Source organism: Cheilinus undulatus, linkage group 4 (genome assembly GCF_018320785.1).
Source record: "Cheilinus undulatus linkage group 4, ASM1832078v1, whole genome shotgun sequence".
Lineage (NCBI taxonomy): Eukaryota > Metazoa > Chordata > Actinopteri > Labriformes > Labridae > Cheilinus > Cheilinus undulatus.
The window spans coordinates 53045849-53069973 of NC_054868.1; the positions used below are offsets into that span (position 1 = coordinate 53045849).

Consider the following 24125-nt stretch of genomic DNA (forward strand, 5'->3'; position numbering starts at 1 on the left):
TCACTAGAGTGCGGAAGTCAAGCTGTTGAACTGTTCCACTTCCTTCCCCTTTATATTAATATGCATGAAGTCCCTGGCTGACTTCAAGCACAAAATATCTTTAAAGCCATAAAAGACCCAAATAATATTAATTGTGTCAAAAAGAAACTAATAGAAGATGCAATTTTATCCTAACTACACATATAGCTGGATTCACTGCACAGTCAAAGAAAAGGAAACAGACAAAAGGTACAATTAAGAAAGTTTACAAAAAAAAAAAAAAAATGTGTAAACAGACCAACACATTGAGAGAATTACTGCTCTGACTCTTTGGAAATCAGTCATGTTAAATCTGTAAAAACAATGGTCAAATCCCAAGGTGAGGCATGGCTTTGCACAAACCTGGTCTGCAAAGGTGATGATTTTAGGGCCTGTCATGTGATGCTCTACAACTCAGAAAGATTGAAGAAAACCATGCTGTATGTGAGGTAACAGAGATTTACCAATCCCGCTGCATTAAGGTAAAACTAAACATGTGAGTAAATCAGCTGATTGGGACCTTTCTTTGTAAGAATGTAGATAAGAACTGGTTAAAGTACTTCAGCAGTAAGAATACTCTAACTCAGGCTGGCCACATATGACCAATTCTTACATGGTTTTATAAAGATGGGAAACCACAGACATATGTAGTTAGAAATTATTTTTCCTCATATCTTCTTGTGATTTTCATAAATGGGATCTTGAGGCACAGGAGGGTTTTTCAGTTTTGGGACCTCCAAATTTCGTCTCTGATTTTTACAGATGATGTGGTTGGCTTCTGTTGGCCTCTTTTTGTAGGCCGGGGTCTTCCAGCAGGCACTGGGGTTGTTTGTAGCCGAGTACAAAGCAGACGGGATAAGATCAGCTCTTCCAAGTCTGTGGCCATGGTTCTTTGCTGGAAAATGGTGGCTTGGTCCCAGGTGGGGACTAAGTCCTTGCCTCCAGTCAAGTATCTGAGGGTCTTGTTCACTTGTTCAATTCTGGGTAATGACTGGAAGAATGAGACCCTGAGTTCAAGTGTTGGAATTAGATATCTTAGGAGGGTGGCTTTAAAGACAGGGTGAAAAGCTCGGACATCTGGATGGAGCCTGAAATAGAGTTATTGAAAGGAGCCATTCTGGTCTCAGCTTGTTCAGGGCTAACCTGGAGTCTCTCCTCTTCTGGTCTCAGCTTGTTCAGGACTAAGCCGGAGTCTCTCCTCTTCTAGTCTCAGCTTGTTCAGGGCTAACCCGGAGTCTCTCCTCTTCTGGTCTCAGCTTGTTCAGGACTAAGCCGGAGTCTCTCCTCTTCTAGTCTCAGCTTGTTCAGGGCTAACCCGGAGTCTCTCCTCTTCTGGTCTCAGCTTGTTCAGGGCTAACCCGGAGTCTCTCCTCTTCTGGTCTCAGCTTGTTCAGGGCTAACCTGGAGTCTCTCCTCTTCTGGTCTCAGCTTGTTCAGGGCTAACCTGGAGTCTCTCCTCTTCTGGTCTCAGCTTGTTCAGGGCTAACCTGGAGTCTCTCCTCTTCTGGTCTCAGCTTGTTCAGGACTAACCCGGAGTCTCTCCTCTTCTGGTCTCGGCTTGTTCAGGGCTAACCCGGAGTCTCTCCTCTTCTGGTCTCGGCTAATTCAGGGCTAACCTGGAGTCTCTCCTCTTCTGGTCTTGGCTAATTCAGGGCTAACCTGGAGTCTCTCCTCTTCTGGTCTTGGCTAATTCAGGGCTAACCTGGAGTCTCTCCTCTTCTGGTCTCGGCTAATTCAGGGTAGGGGTAATTCTCTGTGAATAAATAAAGATGGCAACTTTAAGACTACAAACTGATATGGTTTAATAAGATATCAGGTTTCATCCCATTTGAAGCTCAATTCATAGTGAATGTTTGATTACACCAACAACAGAGTTGATGTGGCAGCATCTTGCACATATTTGCCAGTTTATTAGGTACACCAAATTAAATTAAATTAAATTAAATCAAACAGTTATATACAACTTCCCTTAATTCAGAATGTAATGCTTTCTTTGAAACTGCTTTAAAGAGGCACTGAATCAGTCGTATGATCATTTTGGAGGATTGAAACTGTGATGCAGTTGAACTTAACTACATAACACAGAAATGTTTATGTTATTTAGCCTATCAGGATTATAGTCCCAGAAAGGTAAAAAACAAAAAAATAACAGGATTCATACTCAATTTTATTAAGTGAATAGAAAGACTTGCCAGTGTGTGAGCTCCAGTTTTGTAGACACAGACTCCTCGTACTCAAACACAGAAGCATCCAAAACATTGGCAGAGCCTCTGTGATACCCAGGAGCTTCTCTAAAGCACACTTGATGCTCACCATCCACTTTGTGCCAGACAGTAAAGTTTCACCTGAAAGACAGCATCTACAAAGTGGCACACTTAGAGTGGCTGGTAGGGTTATGTCTCTGTCCATGGATGGCTGTGTTGTAGTCAGCTTTGAAACACAAATAAAGCCTGGGATTATTATTTGTTTGAAAAAAATGATAAACTTTTTGCTGTACATCATGTAATTCAGTATACTTACATCAGCCAAAATGAAGTCTTCTGTTCTAAGGAAGAGCTTCATCAGAAGAAGCTCCACTTCTATAACTCTGACTCTGCTCCATGGCTCCTGAGTCAGTGTTCATACCCTGATGAAGACTCTGAATGTCTTCTTTCTCAGTCTGTCTCTGGAGGAAGATTATACTGTTAGTATACAGTTAGTAACATTTTCCTTTTTTTACATTTGCACTAAATATTTAAAACATTGCAGCGTATTGGAGGCTTCAAACCTCACAGTGAGAATTTACTGTTAACTATGCTTACACAGGCAGCACTGGGATAGAAAATAATGACATTTGCTGGTGCTACTGGAATCAAGTAGCTTTTTGTGTATGTACTTTCTGGAGTAGTTAAATAAATAATTTTACTTTTCCCTGTTTTTGGATTTATATTCTTTGTGATTTTTCACTGCACATGAAGGAAATACACAATCTTACATGATCAAAAAAATACCCAGTTCTCAATACTTTGAGTAAACTTTTAGTGAATGCTTACTAGACTAGTTATTTAACTTTTATTTATTTTTTTATTCAATTTCTACTCAAATTTACTGCTTTTACTTGAGCACAGCCTTCTTTTTACATTTTCTGCCCATTAGCATTACTAAAAATAAAGATACTATTGATCACACAGGATTGTTTTTCATAAATCACTCTTTTCCTCATGCAGAGTTAATATTTAACATTTTTTTTTTTTAGGAAATGTGGCTTTATTCAACGTCAATTTTTACATATTTAGGATATGTTATATTTTCTTTAATCTCCACATGTAACATTAATTTCACTATAACATGATAAAACGAATTACAAAATTAACCAGTGCCATTACTTAAAATTAGACAAACATAATGAACAACAGTCGCTAGCCAAAAATAAAAATATGTAGATATCCATCTCTGCTTTAACGAACTGACGACAATAAAGGTCGACTTTTAACGGTCATCTCGTTATATTACCTTCATTTTCTCTGATGTAAACTGTACTTTTGACGTGATAAATTTGATTTTAATCTTGTAAATTCATGTGTAAAGTCATTTGAAAATCAAATATTAACTCCGTAGTCTTCAAGAGCTTTTATCCACAAACAGACGTTAACCTAGCTTAAACTTAAGTGTACTAGCTGACCACCGTTACTATTTACCTTTTATTTTTTAATATCAAATACATTTAAATTCATATTTTAAAAACGTATTCTGACAATTTTTACCTTGTGGGTCTCTTTTGCTCCGAAGTCTTCATGGAGAGATTTGCTTTTTTGTCCGTCTTCAGATGTTTTCACCGTTGTTTGTGTGCTCCTGCGTCTCCGTCCCTTACTGAACCTGCCTGTTACTCTGATAGTTCCTGATAGAAAAATTTGGCATATCCTCTCAGTCCAACGGTCAAAAACTACTGACAGACACAATGCCTGAGCAAAAACCATACATTGATACAGAAAGGGCCGTTACCAAAGAACAGTCATATAGGCCAGTGGTTCTCAACGTTGGGGTCAGGACCCCATTTGGGGTCGCGGGACACTGAGACGGGTATCCAGATGCCTTAAAAAAAATGAAAAAAAAAAAAAAACTAAGATCATTTTTTAAATTACTCTTGCCACTTACACCAATTTTGTCAAATTTAAAACCATTTTTCTCACTTTTCCCCACCAATTTTATCAATTTTAACCCATTTTTGCAACTTAAAACCATTTTTTTTGACAATTTTGAACCCTTTCCACCACTTTTTTCTGCCTATTTTTGCCATTTCTATACCCAAATCTTGCCACTCTCTGCCTACTGTTGGCCCCGTTGATCTGTCACTGCCACTATTAACCCCTTTTACCACTTTTTAAGCCACATTTCACAATTTGATATGCCCATTTTTGCCAGTTTCTGACTTTTTCTGCATCAGCTAAGCTATTTTTTTGCCAGTTTGTATCAATTTTTCATCCCATTTCACCAAATTTCCACCTATTTTGCATCTTTAACGCCATTTCAGCCACTTTTGAATCCTCTTTTACCACTTAATAGGCCATTTTTTGCCACTTTAACCCATTTATGCCATTCCTTCAGTTATTTTGTTGCCACTTTTATCAAATTTTTGGCATTTCTAACCCATTTCTGCTACTTTTAAAATCCAATTTCACCACCTTTCCCACCATTTCTTGCCATTATTAACCCATTTTATCCATTTTTAATGTATTTTAATTCTGTTTTTAACAAAAGGATTGACATTTTTAAGAGGGATACTTAATACACAAATGAATTAAAATGTGTTTCTTTGATAAGAGTGGTTATTATTCAGGTTAAATATAAAATACCACAGCTTAACTTTACACTGGACCACGATTTTGCTGGCCCCCAGTTTGGCTGGGCCCCAGAAAGGTCTCCCATTTCCCCCCCTAATTCTTGAACAATGCATGATTGTGTTCAGCCACCTTCAGGTACAGTGGGGGTCCCCAGTCTCTGGCACCTTTATTTTGGGGGTCGCGGGCTGAAAAGGTTGAGAACCCCTGATATAGGCTACTGTACATTTAAAAATTACAGTAAATCAGTGTATATGAGTCATTCTATAAATAGGGGCACATTTCATGTCCACAGGTAGTACTGACCAGTTTTATGAAATAGTCATTTCAAGCAATGATTAAATATATATTAAAAAAATGCTCTCAAATCGATTATCAGTTACCAAAAACACCTAATGTATCAAATGAGACACACAAAATATATACGTTAAATTTTATGGAAATTTGGATTTTATTGGATTTCAGTAGAAAATGAAATAAACATTTCATTTTCAAAAAATTAGAATTTTCTGACTATAATTTGTGTTTTCAGGCTTTAAGGGGTTAATATAAGAAAAGCAACAGGTTCCAGCATTTATTTAGCTAAAAATTGCATATGTTATACTGGGACTACCTTTTTTTGTTCCGTCCAGTTTGCTAAGCTTTAGGTTTTACTCTTCAAAAATCATAAATGTTGAAAAAATATTGATCCCTGATAACTGCAGCTGACAAAAAAAAATCCAGCGTCAAGTTCAAATTCTGTGTTTTTAAATCAGAAAGAAAACTTTAAAATCCCTGGTGAATAGACACAAGACCTTTTGAACATGTTTTATCAAATGTGTGTTATTTCATTTATGTCTTCTATGGAACAACTTTTGTCCATAACACAGTTGACAAAATAATGTCACTCATGTATGATTTTATTTAAATATTCAATAAATAATTAGAGCATAAGCCTGGCAGTTAATACATTTAGAACCTCATGGGGGTGTATTGTAGAAACAACATTTATCAAAAAAGTACACTGATTTCTTCACTTTTCGTTGATGTGAAATGTTCCCCTAATTATAGAATGACTCATACTGTCTGACGTCACCAAAAATTCCAAGATTGCAATGGAAATTACAGTATTTTACTGTAAATAGGATTCACAGCATTATACTGGAGAAAAAGTTGTAAAACACTTTAGAAATTACAGAAATGTTTAACAGTGTGCTTTGATAGGGGTGGTTGTTATTCATGAAAAAAAAATAAAATAAAATCACAGCTTAACTTTACAATGGACCATGATTTTCCTGACCACCATGGGCCCCAGAACGTTCTCCCCTTTGTGTGATGTGACTCACTGCCTGTTATCACAAATGCTTGCAGTCGTTGCTGCCAAGGGTGGAACAACCAGTTATCAGGTCCAGGGGCAGTGGCTTTTTCACACAGGGCCAGGTAAGTTTGGATGGCGTCTTTCCCTCAATGAATGAAATCATCATTTAAAAACTGACTTTTCTATTTACTCAGGTTATCTAATATTAAAGTTTATCTGATGATCTGAAATATTTATGTGGTGGCAAAAATGAAGGAACTAGGATGAAGGCATATATTCTAACATTCACATACTGAAGGAAAAGCAGCTTTAATGTCTCATCTTTCACTAAAAGTGAGAATATTTGAAAAATATGAATCATACTATGTACAAAGAAGTCCAGGCCTCAGCAAATGAGACATTAAACTCATTAGATTTTGTTGTTGTTGGGTAGGTAATGCTTCAAACACCTATGTTGGATGAATTTTATGTCTGCAAAGGGTGGAGTCGCCCCCTACTGGCTGTTAGAAGAATGCAGGTGTAATGCAAATGCCACCTGACATCTGTTCTCAGACCCAGAGGCATTTAACCTACAAGAAAGAGAAACTGATTTTAAATAGTGCCTCTACTGCAAGGGAAACTGCAATTATTAAGAAAACATTGCATGTGGGATTGTGAGTTTCTGTCGAGGCAGACTTTCAGTCATTCAAACTTTATTTATATAGCACTTTTCAAACAAAGCAATATAGAACAAAGTGTGTCACAAACAAACAAATACACAAATAAAGGAAAATATGACCTCACCCCTCCACCCCAGTACCAATCCATACACAATGTTGGCTAATATGTTATGAATAAAAGACTCTATAAGAACAGGAAGACACAATCTGAGGAAAAGCTATCTTGAGATTAATTATGAGGAGATACTGTAGGTTATGTTGAAACGTAGATATAAAATGATTAAAGTTTTTGGTTTAAAATGATCTTGTTGGGGTTTGTTTTGTTCAGATGTATACAACCAAAATAAAATTCATTCATCCTTTCAGCATTGATCAGTCAATGTGTGAATGCAGACCCCATAGTGTACAGTAACTGGTAAGGTGATGCAGGCAGGTGTCTAAAGGCCACAGGAGATTAAGTCATTTAGTTGAATAAAGGTAGCAGAAGCTCAAGGTTCTTATCATAATCATGGTAGGATTCATTTAAAAGCACAAAAAAGCATATAAAACACAGGATAACTTAAAACGAGTCCATGAGACTGACAAGCTTTCACTTTACTGGTCAATCTATGTCCCAAACCTCACCTATGGTCATGAACTCTGAGTAAGGACTAAAAGAATGGGATCGCAGGTTCAGGTGGTCGATAGCAGACTCCTCAGGAGGGTGTCTGGGCTCAGCCTTAGAGACAGGGTGAGGAGCTCTGACATCTGAAGGGAACTCAAAGAAGAGCCACTGCTCATTCACATTAAAAGGAGATAGTCAAGGTGGGTCAGGCACCTTGATCAGTATGCCTCCTGGTCCCCTCCCTGTGGAGGTCTTATATATCGCATCTGGCCTGGGAGAGGCCTCAGTTGTTATTTTTGCAGAGAGACACATTATTTTAAGCTTCAAGATTGCAAACAACTTTCAAAAAGGGAATGTTGGGGTACTGGTAGTCTAGCGTTCATGTCTGTGCTGCAGACCCCCCTCCATTTACAGAAGCTGTTCTCAAAGTGGACTGCCCAGGTTCAAATCTGTGCCCAGCATGCCATCCCCCACTCTCTCTCCAACTCAATCCATTGTCCTGTGTTTTCAATAAAGGCATAAAAAGTCCAAAATAAGGCATCAGAGAAAAAAAGATCCAAGTGCTTGTGTTTATCTGGGTTTGACTGTACTGTAGAGGGCAAAGGAATCATCTCCAGCCTCGTGATTTGCCCTGTTAAAGGAAAAACAAAGCATTAAGAACAGTGATTATGATTCAGAATTCTGATTCTGTAGGAGATGCTCACCTTGGAAGTCTGCTGGCAGTTTGAATTCTGATACTTGCATATTCAACTTCATCCTCTGTGCTCCTGTTCTGTGCTCGTCTGTGAGCTGGTATGACACTTGCATATTCAACTTCATCCTCTGTGCTCCTGTTCTGTGCTCGTCTGTGAGCTGGTTTGACACTTGCATAGACAACATCCACCTGGTCCTGAAAGAAGCTGATGGTTGCATTGCGAAGGGGGTCCTGCTGTTCTGGCGGTCGTCTCTGAGCTACAGCTGACAGGTTGTCATACACTGGACCTGTTCGTGACTGATTAAACACACAGATCTTAAGCATACTGCATTTTGATGTAATGAACATGATCTTAAAATTAAAATACCTGTTCAGTATTGATTGTCTCAGTTCTCTTTACATACATCCCCATGTATTTATACTTCCTGGGGGTGTTTTTTGGTGAAGGAAACTTACATTTCTGAGACAACTGCATGTGATTTGAGTCTTGAGATGAGTTCTGCTGTTGCAATACCTTCTGATCACAGGCAGAGGTCCCAAAATTCAAGGAATGAGCTATCCCCCTTGTTTAACTTATTCACAGTATTTGCAGATGTAAAACATCTCCAAACTCTCCTGGTATTGGCAGCCAGGTTAGTGAGGCTTGGGTTTTGGCTCAGAGTGGTCTGGAGAGGGTACCAGGTAAATATAAACAGGAAGAGAGTGCAGTAGTTCAGCTTGGGTGTGTGGAAGAGAAACTTAAGGAGGTATTTAGGAAGTCCTCTTTCAGGCCAGTTAAAGGGGGCTTTACCTGGGGGGGGGGGGCTTGTATTTGCACAGGTGATAGTTTGCACCAATCTGAGGCCTGACATATTGCTATGGCCTGCAAGTCGGCGGCTAGTTAATTTAATAGAACTAGAGGTTACCTGGAAGGATTCAGTGGAGGAAGTGTATGACACACTTAGATATGCAGAATTAGGAGCAAACGCTGAACAGTAAAGATGGAAAATATTTTTCATCCAGTTGTAGTGGGATGTAGAGGGTTTAGAGCAGCATTTTATGACCTGGAAAACTGTCAGTTTGTTCAGTATTGCTAGAGAAGTTTAAACAAGAGCATCTGGAGGAGGAAATTGTCAGCTGGGGGCCAAATTAAGTTTGATAAAACCCACTAAACCCATCTGTTCTTTTCTTTCTCCTTCCTCAAAAGAAGGGGAGTGGGGGGGCAAGGAGGAGCGCTAGCCCCAATCGAGGAACCTTACCTGTTCTCCGTTGTCACGTCTCTCTCTACTCGTTGATTGTTGTTTGAGTTGTTTTCTCCTACATGGGAAGATTATCAAGTGAAATCATAAACTTTAAAATTTGGAGAATAATTAAAGACTTAAATATGCATTAAAGGAAACAGATAATTAATTCCTTACCTGATACAAATGAAGACAATAAGGAGAACGATAACCAGGAGAAGTGCAGTTACTGTTCCTACAGCTGCTGCTGTCCTTTTATCTGATGATGACATGGGAAATTCAGACACTCAATGGGAGAATTAAAAGATCTGGAGCATAAACAGTTTGGGTTAGTGCTCCAAAGTTTCTCAAAGACGTTCAATAATATGGAGAAACATGCAAATTTTTTGTCTGATCTGATTCTGCACTCCTGTCTGTTTAGATAGATTCATGCAGCCTATTTTGGTAACAATGGTGTGAGTTTTGAGCATTTTTGTGACAAAAAACCTAGTAACACCCTTGCCCACTGGATTTGTTTCTGAAGAGTGTAGCTCAGAGCTGCTGAACCACAAATTTATAAGGTTAAAAAGAAAAACACAAACAGATTGTTTCTTTGCTTGTATTGGGTTGATTTAATGATTGTTTCCTATTTTAACTTAAAGTTGAAAAAAATTAGAGGATAAACAGTCATCAGTCTTTACCTAGTGTCTTATTTTGAAATAAACAGCAAGCACTGTGTATGCCCATGGACTATATCCTCCTGTTTGGGGTGATCCGTTCTGTGCAGACTGACATTTGCTGGAAGCAAACCAGCTTAAAACAAGGTGTGCATCTTGGGCACCGGTTTAGCTCAGTGTGCTTGATTTTCGATGATTGCAGCCTGGCATATGTCATTGATTAGTAGCAACACTGGTTAAAAATGCATTATTATTTTTTTTGTGAGGTCAATTATTCTAAAATACTCACGTTTTTCACCCTGCTGCACAAAAAATGCACACCTTTAAATCATGTTATAAATATCATACAGTTCAAAATTGTTTTACTGTTATTAAATTATATTTTTCTCATTTAAGGTCAGCCCTAATCATTAATGTCAAATACTCATTCATTTTAATTTTTTAACCCTTTAAATGCCATGTTTCATTGATGATGTCACTGCATTTTTAGATGCAAAATACACAAAAAATGATTTTTTTTGCAAGGTACTACATGAAAATTAGATAACTTATTTTTTGATTATTGCACAGACACACTCACAGACTCACACACTGATCTGCACTTAGACAAAACCTCAGAGAGTTAGTGAGAAGGGGAGCAAAGGGCAGTATAACACTGAAATCTTGTGGAAAAAAACATGCATTTCCTGTCCTCGCCCATATATGGTAAAAGTGACGCCACAGGTTAAAAAAATGGTCCGGGTGCAAATGTAAAACCCCAACTCTCAAATGAAGCCCAGAAACCAGAAAATGCATGATTCATGCCTTAATGGCGTATGGATCAATAGAAGTAGTTTGAATGGGTTTCAATGTGCATTTTTTACACACCAGGGATATTTACGCTATAAAAAAGGTTTACTTTATTTATTTGGGCTGATTGTTGTGGCTGGGACAAAATTTTGAAAATTGTGCAAAAGTGAACAAAAAATAAAATACATGATAATACTGATTGTTAAAGAGGACAAAGTTTTTGAAAAAAATATCAATTCAGTGTGCATTTTTGGCACAGGGGGTACCAGAGGGTTAAAGCATGCTGCTTGACTTACCCAGGCAGCATCTTCTGAGCAGAGCCTTCTCCACCAAGTTGAACTGTATGTACATTTTGCAATAAAACGATAAAATGCATGACAGGGATGTTCCAGAAATGCTTTCAGAAAAAAGCCTCAGTGACACTCATCTAGCTTTTACTATAAAATACACACCTGAGGCCAGGTGCCCCAGCTGTGTGTAAGTAATGTCTTAAGCTATGGTGTAAAGTCCACTCTAAACTCTATGTTGAAACTAGTAAAGTTGTAACTAAAGTTGTGAGCTTTCCTCACAGCACTTCACCAGATGTAAATATGAAGTTTAGCATCAAGCGTGTAGTAGGAACAGCGTGGTATGACCATTTGCATGCAGGCTGGCGAGGGTTGAACTCAAATATAATAACTCGACTGAAGTGAAAAGGCCACATAACAGAGCACGATATTAATCTGCCAAGAGGAACTAAGACTGGCGGAGTTAGCTGCTAATGTTAGCGGGTGTGATTTGTACTCTGTCTCTGTACAGCGTGGCTAACACAGGGACTCTGTGATGAATGTGAATATTTACTGAGTATCTTCTTCTCTTTAGATTAGTCGGTTAAATGCAATTTAATGAGTGTTTAGCTGAATGGTGAAATAGACACATAGGAACATCCCTAGTGATTACCAAAGTCTACAGCCTAGAGCCAGTGTAAGACCAACGCTGACATTGCCAATAACACGAGATAATTCAGTGGTGGGCAGTGGAAATAATCTCTGCTCATGGAAAATGATGGTGCAGTTGATCACACTGCTGACACCAAATTGCCAGTAAAACCCTCAGCTCCTCATCATCCTCCGAGTTATCCCACCTTTCTAAACTATCACTATGACAACCATGTTTTATGAAGGATGTTACACCTGGTAAGAGGTAGGTGTAATATTTAAGTTTTAAGTGGAGTCTATGTTGAAACTATCTCAGCTGGTCCAACAGCTTAAATCTAAGTAGGACATATTCAAACTAGACTACATTTGAACTTACACACAGCTGCTGCAACCCATAGAAAGGGTGAAACAAACCCAGCATGTCAGGCTGGGATGAACTGTTGGAAAATACACACACAGCAGTGCAGTGATATCTTTTTCTGGCTCACAGTGCAGATAATTTTTTGAACTTCTTGAGTTATGAACAAGCACTCAGCAGCTCATGTTTTGGAAAATGAACTGATAGGTTCACAGATCACCAAAGACATGAGCATGCTAAAGAGACGCTCATCTAGCGTGCTCATGGAAAACATGGACAAGAAAGGAAGTGATATGTTCTGGATTGTGGGTGCAGACGAACGCTGTGCAGACGGACAATGTGAGCATTAGGGGTAAGCCACATAACACTGGTCAGCTATCCAGTTTGCAGTCAAATGCAACTTCACAAGTTAAGCTGTAAAAGTCACCTGCAGGTGAAAGTGAATAACATACCTGCCACTATAATGGAGATGAAGGTGGAGTTATGGCGCCCCCTTGTGTTCAGGGCTTCACAGTAGTAATTACCACTGTGTTTAGCACTGAAGTCAGCGATGGAGAAGATCTGTCCTGAAGCTAGAGGTGAGTCTTCATTCTCCTTGTACCAGGTGTAATTAGCTGCTGGGTTAGCATCACTGCTACACATGAGGGTCACGGCTCTGCCCTCCACTATCTCAGCAGAGGGCCTTGCTGACACAGAGGGAGGCTTTGGAGCATCTGGAACAGGACATACAAATTAGTTCTCTTTGGTTACGTTCATATTTACAGGTCTTGGTGCTGAATTTAGATTTGTTGCTTGGATCATTAGACTATCTTTAGATATGGCCAAAGTTTGTGTTTATCTCAGCGCGCTAAGTGTTCATGATTATTCTGTCCTGGCTGACAGATAGCGAACAAAAATGAGAGACCCAGTAGATTTGACTAAGGCTGCTTTACTTAATCTTCTGTGTTTTTTGTAAAACTGCAACACACAATGAAATACAGAACGTTACAATACAGATACAGTCATGGACGAAAATGTTGGCATCCCTGGAATTTTTCCAGAAAATACATTATTTCTCCCAGACACTGTTGCAATCAACAAATGTTTTGGTATACATGTGTTTCTAGCCTTTATGTGCAGTGGAACAACACAAAAAATCCGAAGGAAAAAGACAACATTGACTAATTTTACACAAAACTCAAAAAATGGGCCGGACAAAATTATTGGCACCCTCAACTTAATATTTGGTTGCAAACCCTTGGGAAATAATAACTGAAACCAATCACTTCCTATAACCATCAACAAGCTTCTTTCACCTCCCAACTGGAATTTTGGACCACTCTTCTTTTGCAAACTGCTCCAGGTCTCTCAGATTTGAAGGGTTCCTTCTTGCAACAGCAGTTTTGAGATCTCTCCATAGGTGTTCAATGGGATTTAGATCCGGACTCATTGCTGGCCACTACAGAACTCTCCAGCTTTGTCTCCAACCATTTCTTAGTGCTTTTTGAGGTATGTTTGGGGTCATTGTCCTGCTGGAACACCCATGACCTCTGACACAGACCCAGCTTTCTGACACTAGGCCCTACATTGTGGCCCAAAATTTTTTGATAGTCTCCAGATTTCATGATTCCTTGCAGACAGTCAAGGCACCCAGTGCCAGAGGCAGCAAAACAAGCCCAAAACATCCCTGAACCTCCACCATGTTTGACTGTAGGTACTGTGTTCTTTTCTTTGTAGGCCTCATTCTGTCTGTAAACAGTAGAATGACATGCTTTTCCAAAAAGCTCTACCTTAGTCTCGTCTGTCCACAAAATGTTCTCCCAGAAGGATTGAGGCTTACTCAGGTACATTTTTGCAAACTCCAGTCTGGCTTTTTTGTGTCTCTTTTCAGCAGTGGGGTTCTCCTCGGTCTCCTGCCATAGCGCTTCATCTAATTCAGATGACCAAGTATGGTCCCAGCTGACACTTTTGCACCCTGAGTCTGCAGGACAGCCTGAATTTGTGTGGAAGTTGACTGAGGATGTTTATCCACCATTCGTGTAAAATCATGTCAATTTTGGCTTTTTCTTCTAATTTTTTCTATTGCTCTAATGCACATAAAGGCTAAAAACATGTGTATGCCAAAAACATTTGTAACTGCAACCATTTTCTGGGAGAAATGGTGTATTTTCTGGAAAAATTCCAGGGGTGCCAACAATTTCGTCCATGACTGTAGATGAAATATGTGACATAGTCATTATGCCTACATTATAAACACACCATTGTGACCTCAAAATGCACTCACAGAAAGGTAAACACAATATAAAATGCAGCAATAGAGATGGAGACTCATCCGTACAACACGAATGAGGCTCAACAATGAACTAAATTAGCCTTAGCAGTTTAACTAGCCTCTTGCTAATGGTTAGCTTCAAGATTAGCATTAGCATAGTTAGCACGGTTTAGATAGCTTTAAATAAATGCTAACAAACACCACCTTGAGGCTCACAATGCCATGAAACAACTCAAATAAACCAATAACATAAAAACTCACTGTTGGTTCTACTCCAAGGCTCAGACAACCAACTCTCTGTGGAGGAGCACTTCTAACATACTCGGATACTGGAGGGTTTGTTATTAAAGCTGTAATAACTCAAAACACCACTAGGGGGAAACCTAACCTCTCCTCAGTCACTGACAGGAGTCAGGGCAATGATCCAGAATTAACTTGCTGAATGAAAACAGAGATGTCCAAGGAAGCATGTGAATATTCTGATGTTTTGTACTCACACTGAACATCTAAAAATAGAGGAGCAGAGCTGACATGTCCATATTGATTCTCAGACTTGCAGGAGTAGATCCCTTTGTCTTCAGAGCTGAGTGAGGTGAAATCATAAATGTTTACCGGTCCATGTCTCAGAATTTGGTTTGCCTTGTACCACGTGTATGTAGCTGCTGGGTTAGCATCACTACTACAGTTAAGAGTCAAAGGAAGGCCCTCCGCGACCTCTGCTGAAGGATTCAAGGTCAAAATAGCAGTCTGTGGACCATCTGGAAGACAAGATTGATAGATAGTCATAACTCAAGGTGGGTTGCTGTGCTGCATCTGAAATTTTTAAGGAGGTGTGATACCACTGATACAGCAGCGGAAGCAATTTAGGAGAAAACCATTTCAACTTCTACTGAAACTCTGAATGCAAGAAGAGCAGACGTAACCCACAGACCACCCATTTCAGGCACAGGCAACATACAGGCAGACTGAAACTAAGGTTTACTTACATTTCACATCAATAAAAACATGTTCAGATGTCCTCCTTCCCAGATTATTGTCAGCTACACAGTGATATTCTGCAGAGTCAGAGGACTGGACGGAGTCGAGGACAAGCTGTGATCCTCTGAGCAATGATTGGTTCCTCTTGTACCAGGTGTATTTAGGTGGTGGGTTAGCATCACTGCTACAGTTCAGAGTCACTGAGCTGTTCTTCATAATGTCACCAGTGGGAATCATCAACACTGTAGGAGCTGTTGGAGCATCTGGAGAAGATAACGGAGAAGACTGAGTGATACTAAAATGTCACTTAGACTATCCTAACAAAAATATATAACATAGCATAAAGTATTACTGCATCCTTGTACTTTATTGAAAATATATTTGTTGCTCTACTTCTGTTTTATTCTTTTTCTTCTTATGTTTTAGTAACATAGCCATCAGGTGCTATTGTCTGGAATAAGCCAGTATCCTGTTGTAAATGTTGCCCATTAGAGGTTAGAGTTTCAGCTCAAGCCCTTGACCAATCAACGTGGTGCATCACAACGTGGCTTGAGCGAGGCTGGGCAAGAAGGGAGTTAAGAATGTCCTTTCAGACACACAGAATAACTACACTTTACCCTGGATCTCTGAGGGTTTTGTCTGTGTTCCTTAAATTTTAGTTTTCTTATTTTTCTACTTTGGAACAACTGCCCTCGGTTCAGACCAACCGCACGTACTACTAGACGTACTACTGCACAGGTCACCTGCAGAGGACCATGCTTTTGACAGCGTGAAGAAGAAAAGCTGTTAAAAAGTGGTTTAGCTGGTATGATCCACTCATATTGAAATAGTGCAGTGGTGGACGAGTGAGAGAGAGTGAGCAATTACACAGCGTGGAGGAAAATGATGCAAATACTTCAACTGATCATCTGTTCCAGTGCAGCTCATTTTAACTAAAAGGTGTCTCAGTGATGTCTTTGCGTCTGCTCCTCATCCTCACTGCCCTTTCATCGTAAACAATAATGAGCCGTGTCAGTGTGTTGTGTCCTTCTAAACAGCATCTAGGAGATAATTTCTCTTTAAAGTCTGGATGCTAATGATAATGAACTGAGTCTGGGCTGACAATTGCAAGTATTTCCTAATTGCTCAGTTAAAATGATAGCTTGATTAACTCAACTGCATCAGTTCCATGTAACATGAAGAAAAAGGCTTTATTTGGTTTGATATTCTTCAACCTGTTATTACTTTATTATCTAAAAAGTTCTAAATTTCTCATGAATGAATTTTGAACTATTTAAACTTGAAAAAAAAAGTTTCCCCTCAAAAATCTGCAACTTTTAAAACCTGAAAATTTAAGGTTTTTCTTCAAAATTCCAAAATTCTACTTGTGTTTTGTTGTAAATTTAAGACTTTATAATCTCATTGATTAATTTTTTTTCTTTAAAATAAATGGATCTTCTTTAGTTCTTCATTTTTCAAGTGGTCCTACTCTAAAGTCCACATATTAGTATGTTACTAAAGTTCTGCGATATTTACTTAAAACTCTTATGTTGTTAATGTTATCAAAACTTTTGTCCTTTAATGGAGTTATATAAAAATATAAAGTGTAAATATAAGACATTGAAGCTGTATGTAACAGAGCGGCACAGGGAAGATTAAAAATGATCGGCTGCTGAAGGCCAAATGGTTAATCTGCTTTCATGGTTCTGCCTATTCAAACATTTTGCAGATAAAAGCTACTCTACTTTTTAAGTCTGTCTGGTAAGTCTGTTGTTTTTAGTCATGGCATTAGCATAACTTGAATTCAAGTTCAGTCAGGAACACTAATTGTCATACATTTTACCATTTTTCTGTAAAATGAATCTACAGTTTAAGGAGCTACTCCAAAGATCCTCCCTTGGAAGTCAAGCAGCAGCTTTGACTCTCCAGGGGGTGCATGGCTAGAAAGCCCCATATGGATAGATACATTAATGACAATGTGTACTGAATACAATAAAATTAGTTTAAAAGCCATTAATCCATAGTAGCATGAATATGAATACGATGGTGTAACAAGCTTTATGCTATAAAGGAGGAGGCTGGGGTGGAGGCTTTTCTAGCAGCAGCATGATGCATCATTATTAATGCAAGCAGGGAGAAGTACATCACTTTTAAATAGACCGCTGTGTTGAGAGAGAGAGGCGATAAATGGGATCAGCTGGCTGTAAGCTGATCACGACTACCTAACCTGCATGAACTAACGCTGAGTTTCATTATGTAAATTAGTTAAACACTGTATTAGTAAAATGATTGATAACATTGATAACAAGTTTCCATCCCATCAATTTTGTTCTGAACAAAGTAGCACTGACTCACACACTGAAGTAGAGCGATAATCCTCATAAGAGCAGGAGTAAACGCCTGCAGGGTCAACAGAGCATCTATAAGATGAAGATGTTTGCTCCATTATTTTGGTTCCATTCTCAAACCAAGTGAAGGGAGAGCGACCACCTTGAATACAGCTGCTGTGACAAATCAGCTTTGGACCGCTAGAAGACTTGATCACCTGCACCTGTAAATCTGGATCTGTTCAAAGAGAAAAGTTTGATTTAATAAGCTGTCAGTGGCATAAAGAGTTGCTTGTATAACATCACCACCTGTTGGCCAGAGGAGCAAGGTGCAATCTAAAACGAGCCGTGGACATAGTGGATTTCACAGCCCATAATAAACTGTTATGAAACTGTTTAAACATTTACAAAAGAAACTGATTCTTTTTGATTTGAGCACTACAAGTTTAAATCATAAAACCTTAATTTCGTTTCTTAGATGCTAAATTGACCTGATTTGCTGTGGATTTCTGCATTTATGAGCAAATTCTCAGCTTCCAGTTTAAGTCAACCCTCTCCTGATCCACACAGTGACTTTCATGTTCATATTTAGAGGGAATGCATGTGACGCCACAGACAGTGTAAGTCACTGTGGGTCCAGCTGCTGAGTGGCTGAAAGCTCGTACTGGTGACAGCTGGGAGTGACAATGACTTCAACATTTTCATTTGTTATGTCAGATACCAGTGTTGATGCTTGTCTTTAAACTCGGTCTGTAAAAAGTGTCTATAAAAGTGGTATATTAGTGTTCATCAGTACCTCTGACAGTCAGAGTCGTTCCAGGAAATCTGCTTTGCCATTCAAAACGTGTTGTTGTGAATTTGAAGCGATATTCTGCAGAATCGGTCTCTCTCAGGTCAGAGATCCTCAAAGTGGAGCGTCCTTTCTGTGTTTCAAAGACTTGAATACGACCTGAATCCTCAGGTTGTTCACCAAAATGCTGGAAGCTTCTGTCAGTCCTGAACCAGAATTTTGATACGGTATTCTCATAACTGTTGAAAGTAGAAGAAATCTCCACTGATGAGCCTCTGAAGGCACAGATTCTTCTGTCAGCATAAGTCACTCTGTGACATGAATGACCATGGCCACCTGAAAATAAACACATTTATTTGAATGAGGTTGGCATTGTAAGGAAAACAGTCTAAATCCAGAGTATCAAATATATTCATGTCATCTAGTCAAAGCCTGGGGAATAAACTCACACACTGAAGGTGATAGGGAGTCCTCGAGTCCCTGAACAGCACATGAATAACTTTCTGCAGAATAAAAGTATTTTTCCCATGACTGACTCGTTTTTTTCAGAACTCTCTTTTCATTTTCATACCAAATGAAGGATGTTTGACCAGATAGAGGACATCTGCTGACACACTTAAGCTGTGACCATGAGCAGGGGTCTGACCAACATGGTTCAGTTTTGTCAATCTTGACCTGGATAGCTGAATTTGTCAAGAAACAACATTTTTATGTTACTGTCAGTGTATGCATGACAATAATCAACAACAAACAAGCCTTCAGAAAAGTCAGTAAAATCTTACCTGATACAGTCAAAGAGACTCCACGTTCAGCGGTATAACTCCCACCTATGTGGTTTGTTATTAACCTAAACTTGTACGTAGCCGAGTCGCTCTCTCTCAGGTCTGTTATTCTCATGGTGCACCTGTTTCCACCACAGTGATACTGAACTCGACCTGCATAATCAGAGGAAGCCCTCAGATCTGAAGGCTCCTTTCCCTGCAGACCGGTAAACCAGAATGTGTTCTCAGCTGTAGTTTTCAGTCCGTTAATCATCAGTGGATATCTGAAGGTGCAGCTGATTTCCACTGTCGATCCTTTCAAGACACAAATCTGAGTGGGAGAGCAAGTCACTGCCCAGCCATCCTCAGCCTGCACCACTGCAACACAAAGCACAAAAAACTAATCCCAGACAAATGACAACACTGGAGACTTCATTATCTTTAAGGTACGGAAGCCCTACAGGGCCATATATTCACATATATTATTCACTCTGATATTTACCCTGTTATCATGGGAAAATGGAGTAATTAATGTATGTGAATACATGGCCCTTAACTTTTAATAACTTTTAATTTGAATTTACTTTTTCACTGATCATTTTTTTGTCAAAGACATTATTTTGACATTAAGCTCATTATGTCAGCTTTGCAATTTTATCAATTTAAAGTGAAGCCTGAAAATTAAGACATGCTATCCTAATATATTAAAATTAGTTTCTATATTCATATTAGAGATGTGAATCCTTCAACATCTCATGATTTAATCCTGAATCTGGGAGTCATGATCTGATGCAAAATTAATTTTTGATTCAAAATAAGACCTGATTAAAAAACACAGTCCCTTATTTTTTTAGTAACTAGTGCTTATTTCAGCATCTACTCCAGTCTGCTGCACACTAAAGAGCTGTAAGTTATGATCAGACACTAAAAAGTAGAATAGAAACGGTTCAAGATAATTCTTTTTTTGCTCACATTCAGCATGTTTTTGTAATCAAATGACCATAATGATGTAAATACAGAAAGACAAAACGAAAAAGATTACACAACTTGTCCACAGATTGCAAAACACACAATTACATGAGAAGATGAGAAGAGACTAGTCTTGACTTTAGCCAATGACCGCATGATAAGCCACATGAACATAGACCCAAACAGATTTGATCTAAGCACACTGATAGGCTCAGCTGTACATCACGTGTTAATAAAACTAAAGAGTTATGGATGAAACTGCATCTTAAACACATTTTACTAGGACTATACCATGTATTTAACACATGGACAAATCGATCTTTACAGTTTCAAAAGTTTATAATCTTTTAATTCTTACATTAGTGTTTGAGGTGTGTCTGGCTGGGGTAAGGGGCTGTGTCCCAGCGCCCTCTAGTGGCCAGTTGCTTCTGATTTGATGCTTATCAAATGCTTTGACAATGGGATCACAAGGATCACACCATAACATCAGCATAAAAACACAACAAGAAAGACAAAACCAACAGCAGAGGAATCCATGAGAAACAGCCAAGAATTTAACCCTTTAACCTTAATAACCCGACAGTATGTCATCTCATAAAGACATCTTAAAAACCCAGAAACATAAAAATGCAGAAAAAAATTAAGATCTAGAATGAAAACCCAGAATAACCTAGACACATTCAGGCAACACAGGAACCTAACTGCATAAAAAAGACCCAAGGACCAGAGATGTAAGAGCATTTAAGATATTAAGAAAAAGAGAACAGAAATCAAAACACTAAGAATAGATATAAACAATTAAATGCATAGAGATGAATCAATCTAAATGCAAAAAATGGACTGCCAGAAACTAAAATAATAAAAGTAATAATAATAATAATAAATCAGAGAAGTGAAGCTGTGAAGGGTCATCAACTACATTTGGACAAGGACCAGCTTTTTCCGTATCAAAGTGCTTTCGGCGCTGAGCTCTTAGAAAAACTAAAGAAGTATTAAAAATGGTCTCATTCATTTATTTTTGTGTAAATATTTTGATTTTCTTTCAAATGTATGTAATTGTTTGGCTCTAACAGCAAGATCAGTCATAAATATCACATCCAGCCACAAGGGGGCGACTGAGTATTTTAGTCGAATATTCCTGAAGCCAGGAGTTGACATAGAAAATGGCAGTTTTATCAGGAAAGGACTGATAAATGGGTGTTTGACATGCATCATATTGGCTAGTAACGGCTGACAGGTGGTTTTCTAATAAAAATAAAGACGGATGAAACATAAAGTCATCTGGATGAAATGGTTTCAATCTCAACTGTTTTTGGAGTTGTTTTTATAGTTGTTGGGAGGTTATTTAGAAAAAAAACAACAACAAAAAATCTTTTCCTTTTCACATGCTCTGTATTTGGTGATGCTCTGGGGGCCGGATGGGAAGCTGTGGGGGGCCTGATGTGGCCCCCAGGCCTCCAGTTGAAGATCAGTGCTATAGCGGCAATAAAAATCAGATTGAGGCATAAAATACAGAACAGAGCAGAGTAGACAAAAACTTTAAGATCAAATTAGGAAATTCAGGAAGATGTAGAAAATTTAAAGAGAGGCAGTATAAGACAGCAGACAACATCCACCAAAGCAAGTCTAAACAGATTTAAGAATTTGGGTTTGAGTGTTTTGTCCAAGGACTCATCAACGTGACTGCAGGAGCTGGGGCTCAAACCCTCAATCCACTAATCCACAGTCAACCCTGTTGTTCAGTGAACTCTGGGAAGCAATGTCAAAACGTCACATCCTCATTACCATAGAACAAAAAACTGTCATTTAGGGTGTGAAGAGTGTGTCATGTGAAGAACTGTTAGCTTGGTTGGGTCTCTGCCTGTAGTCAAAAGTGTGAGAAAAGTGCAGAACAAGAATGTGAAACTCTTCACTGTCAGTTTGAGACACAAAGATGTTTTATAAAACTCAATATAGTGTCAATATGAAAACTTAGCCTACAAGGTTTTTAATGAGATGTTGATAAAGGTTAATGTTGGTCAGGGTAAAGCATTTATGAAATGTTCACAGGGACTATTTTCAGGAAGGAGTTGAATATATTTAAAGGTAATAGATGTCTAAACATACGATGTTTAGCACCATTTATTAGCCTGTTCAGAGATTGGTCATCAGTGTGAGCAGTCGACTAAACATAAGAGACTTGTTTCCTGCTTTGTTTGCATTTTGGTCTCTCCTGCGTTATTATTTGGCATTATATTAAAAACAACCATGCTTTCTGATTGTTTTCTGTTAGCTGGGTTGTCTTAAATACAGAAGACAGAGATGAAGGAAACTGGTGATTTCAGACATTCAGACACTACAAGACACTAAGGTTTACATCATACGGCATCTCAACATTCAATCAATACATAAGTGTTAGCTGTCTTATAAAATACCCCTGAAACTAGAAAAGTTGAAATTCAAGCATACGTACCAGACATGAAGAGAACGAAGACGACAAATCCACTCACTGCTGCAGCTGACCTCATATCTACTGCTGCTCCCTGTCTGTTTAAATTACATCAATTGTAAAAATTAGTCAAGTTTACTGAAAGTGCTGTGGGTTGGTTGCATCATGAAAGAAAACTTGTCTGAAGCTGAGACAGACTAGTGACAACTGGCCTGCTACACTTCCCCTTTCCTTTATTAGCATGTATAGACGGCTGATGATCCTAAAGATGAAATGTAGAAATGACTACTTCTCTTTTATTTTACATTAATATTCTAATGCATGTAAAGTCATGTGGATGCCAGAACTATCTTTAAAACAGCACTTAACCTGAGAAACACTAAAAGTTTCCACTTACTTCTGCTGTGACTGCTGCGTTTGATGAGATTAAAAGAAGACGAATAATCACTGATCTTACTGAGCTGAAAACCTGAGCCAATGAGAGGCCGGCTCAAAAACCACATGTAAGTTTCCAGTTTTACAGCTATAGCCAGTTTTTGCTTCGTCTCAATTATTAATTCATCTACCACCCCAAATATTGTTATTCCAGTGGAAAGACATTTATCCACACGTTCATCCACTGGTAAATTTAAATAACCTTGACTAATTTGAGTTTGGCTCCTCTCCAGCATCGTCCTCTCATCAGAATGTGGACACAAAAGTTGTCGGCAGCAACGAGGAACAACTCAAGGATATAAAAAAAGTGTTACTGCTGTTAATTTCATAACTTCCTGATACGTCTGACACCTCTTAGAGGTGATTGCAACTACTGACACTGCAGCACATTAGAAACAGGCTTTAGAAGTTACTTTGACTGTAATTGATGATAAGATATAAATCAGGCCTGAGTGATATTGTAAAATTACATATTTGCAATATTTTTTTCAATATTGCTTTTGCAGTTAGGTTTCTCACCTATTTTTCAGGAATAAAATCAATAATCCTCTTATAATCGACACATTTATAGATAAACTAGGGCTGAGCGGTTCTTAGAAAGGATCTAACTGTAATTGCTTTGACTAAATTTTTACATTAATAGTTCCATTAAAAGGAAGTTGATTTTAAGTCATTCACTTTTTTTTTAAGACTTACTTTTGTGCATTTATTAGATAGGGGAGGACAGTGGATAGAGTTGGAAACAGGGTCAAGAGTGGGAGAGAGACGTGCAGGGAAGGGCCTCAGGCCGGATTCGAACCTGGGCCGCCCGCGTACATGGGTGGCGCCTTTAACCACTAGGCCACCTGCTCCCCAAGTCATTTACTTTTTTTAATAAGAAAAACATACAAGAACGTAGATTGTTATTTTCAAACTGTTCTAATAAAAATTGATGGCTGAATGTTTGCATGATGTGTAGAGCATAACATGTCTGCTGAAAAAAAACCCAATCATTTCAGGTTGAAGAAGTATTGCATTTTCTGTAATTTGAAAACTGTAGTAGGCGATATTGCAGTTTAATCCAAATTTCAATTAATTGCCCTGCCTTATTACAAATAAATTATATTATTGCTGCAAAGATAAACTGATCTGGATTGGCTAACCGGTCTTAACGTCAAAGATCTGAATGCATCGGTCCA

At 38.6% G+C, this 24125-nt stretch overlaps 1 protein-coding gene across 3 annotated transcripts; it reads right to left on the reverse strand.

The window, feature by feature from the left end:
• Positions 1–6862: 6862 nt before the first annotated feature.
• On the reverse strand, positions 6863–22665 carry LOC121508189 (B-cell receptor CD22-like). Of its 3 annotated transcripts, none has more exons than XM_041784832.1 (12): positions 22537–22665; positions 19137–19493; positions 18804–19037; positions 18361–18690; positions 17593–17802; positions 15267–15521; positions 14778–15038; positions 12482–12742; positions 9487–9568; positions 9328–9385; positions 8100–8386; positions 6863–8026 (listed from the first exon to the last, which is right to left on the reverse strand). In XM_041784832.1, the coding sequence occupies exons 1-12, from the start codon at positions 22589–22591 to the stop codon at positions 7966–7968; spliced, it is 2451 nt and encodes an 816-aa protein (XP_041640766.1). In that variant the 5' UTR covers positions 22592–22665; the 3' UTR covers positions 6863–7965. The 3 variants fall into 3 exon arrangements, with proteins under 3 accessions (XP_041640766.1, XP_041640768.1, XP_041640769.1); XM_041784834.1 differs by having other exon boundaries at positions 19137–21945; positions 22537–22610; XM_041784835.1 differs by having other exon boundaries at positions 20443–22595.
• Positions 22666–24125: the final 1460 nt, after the last annotated feature.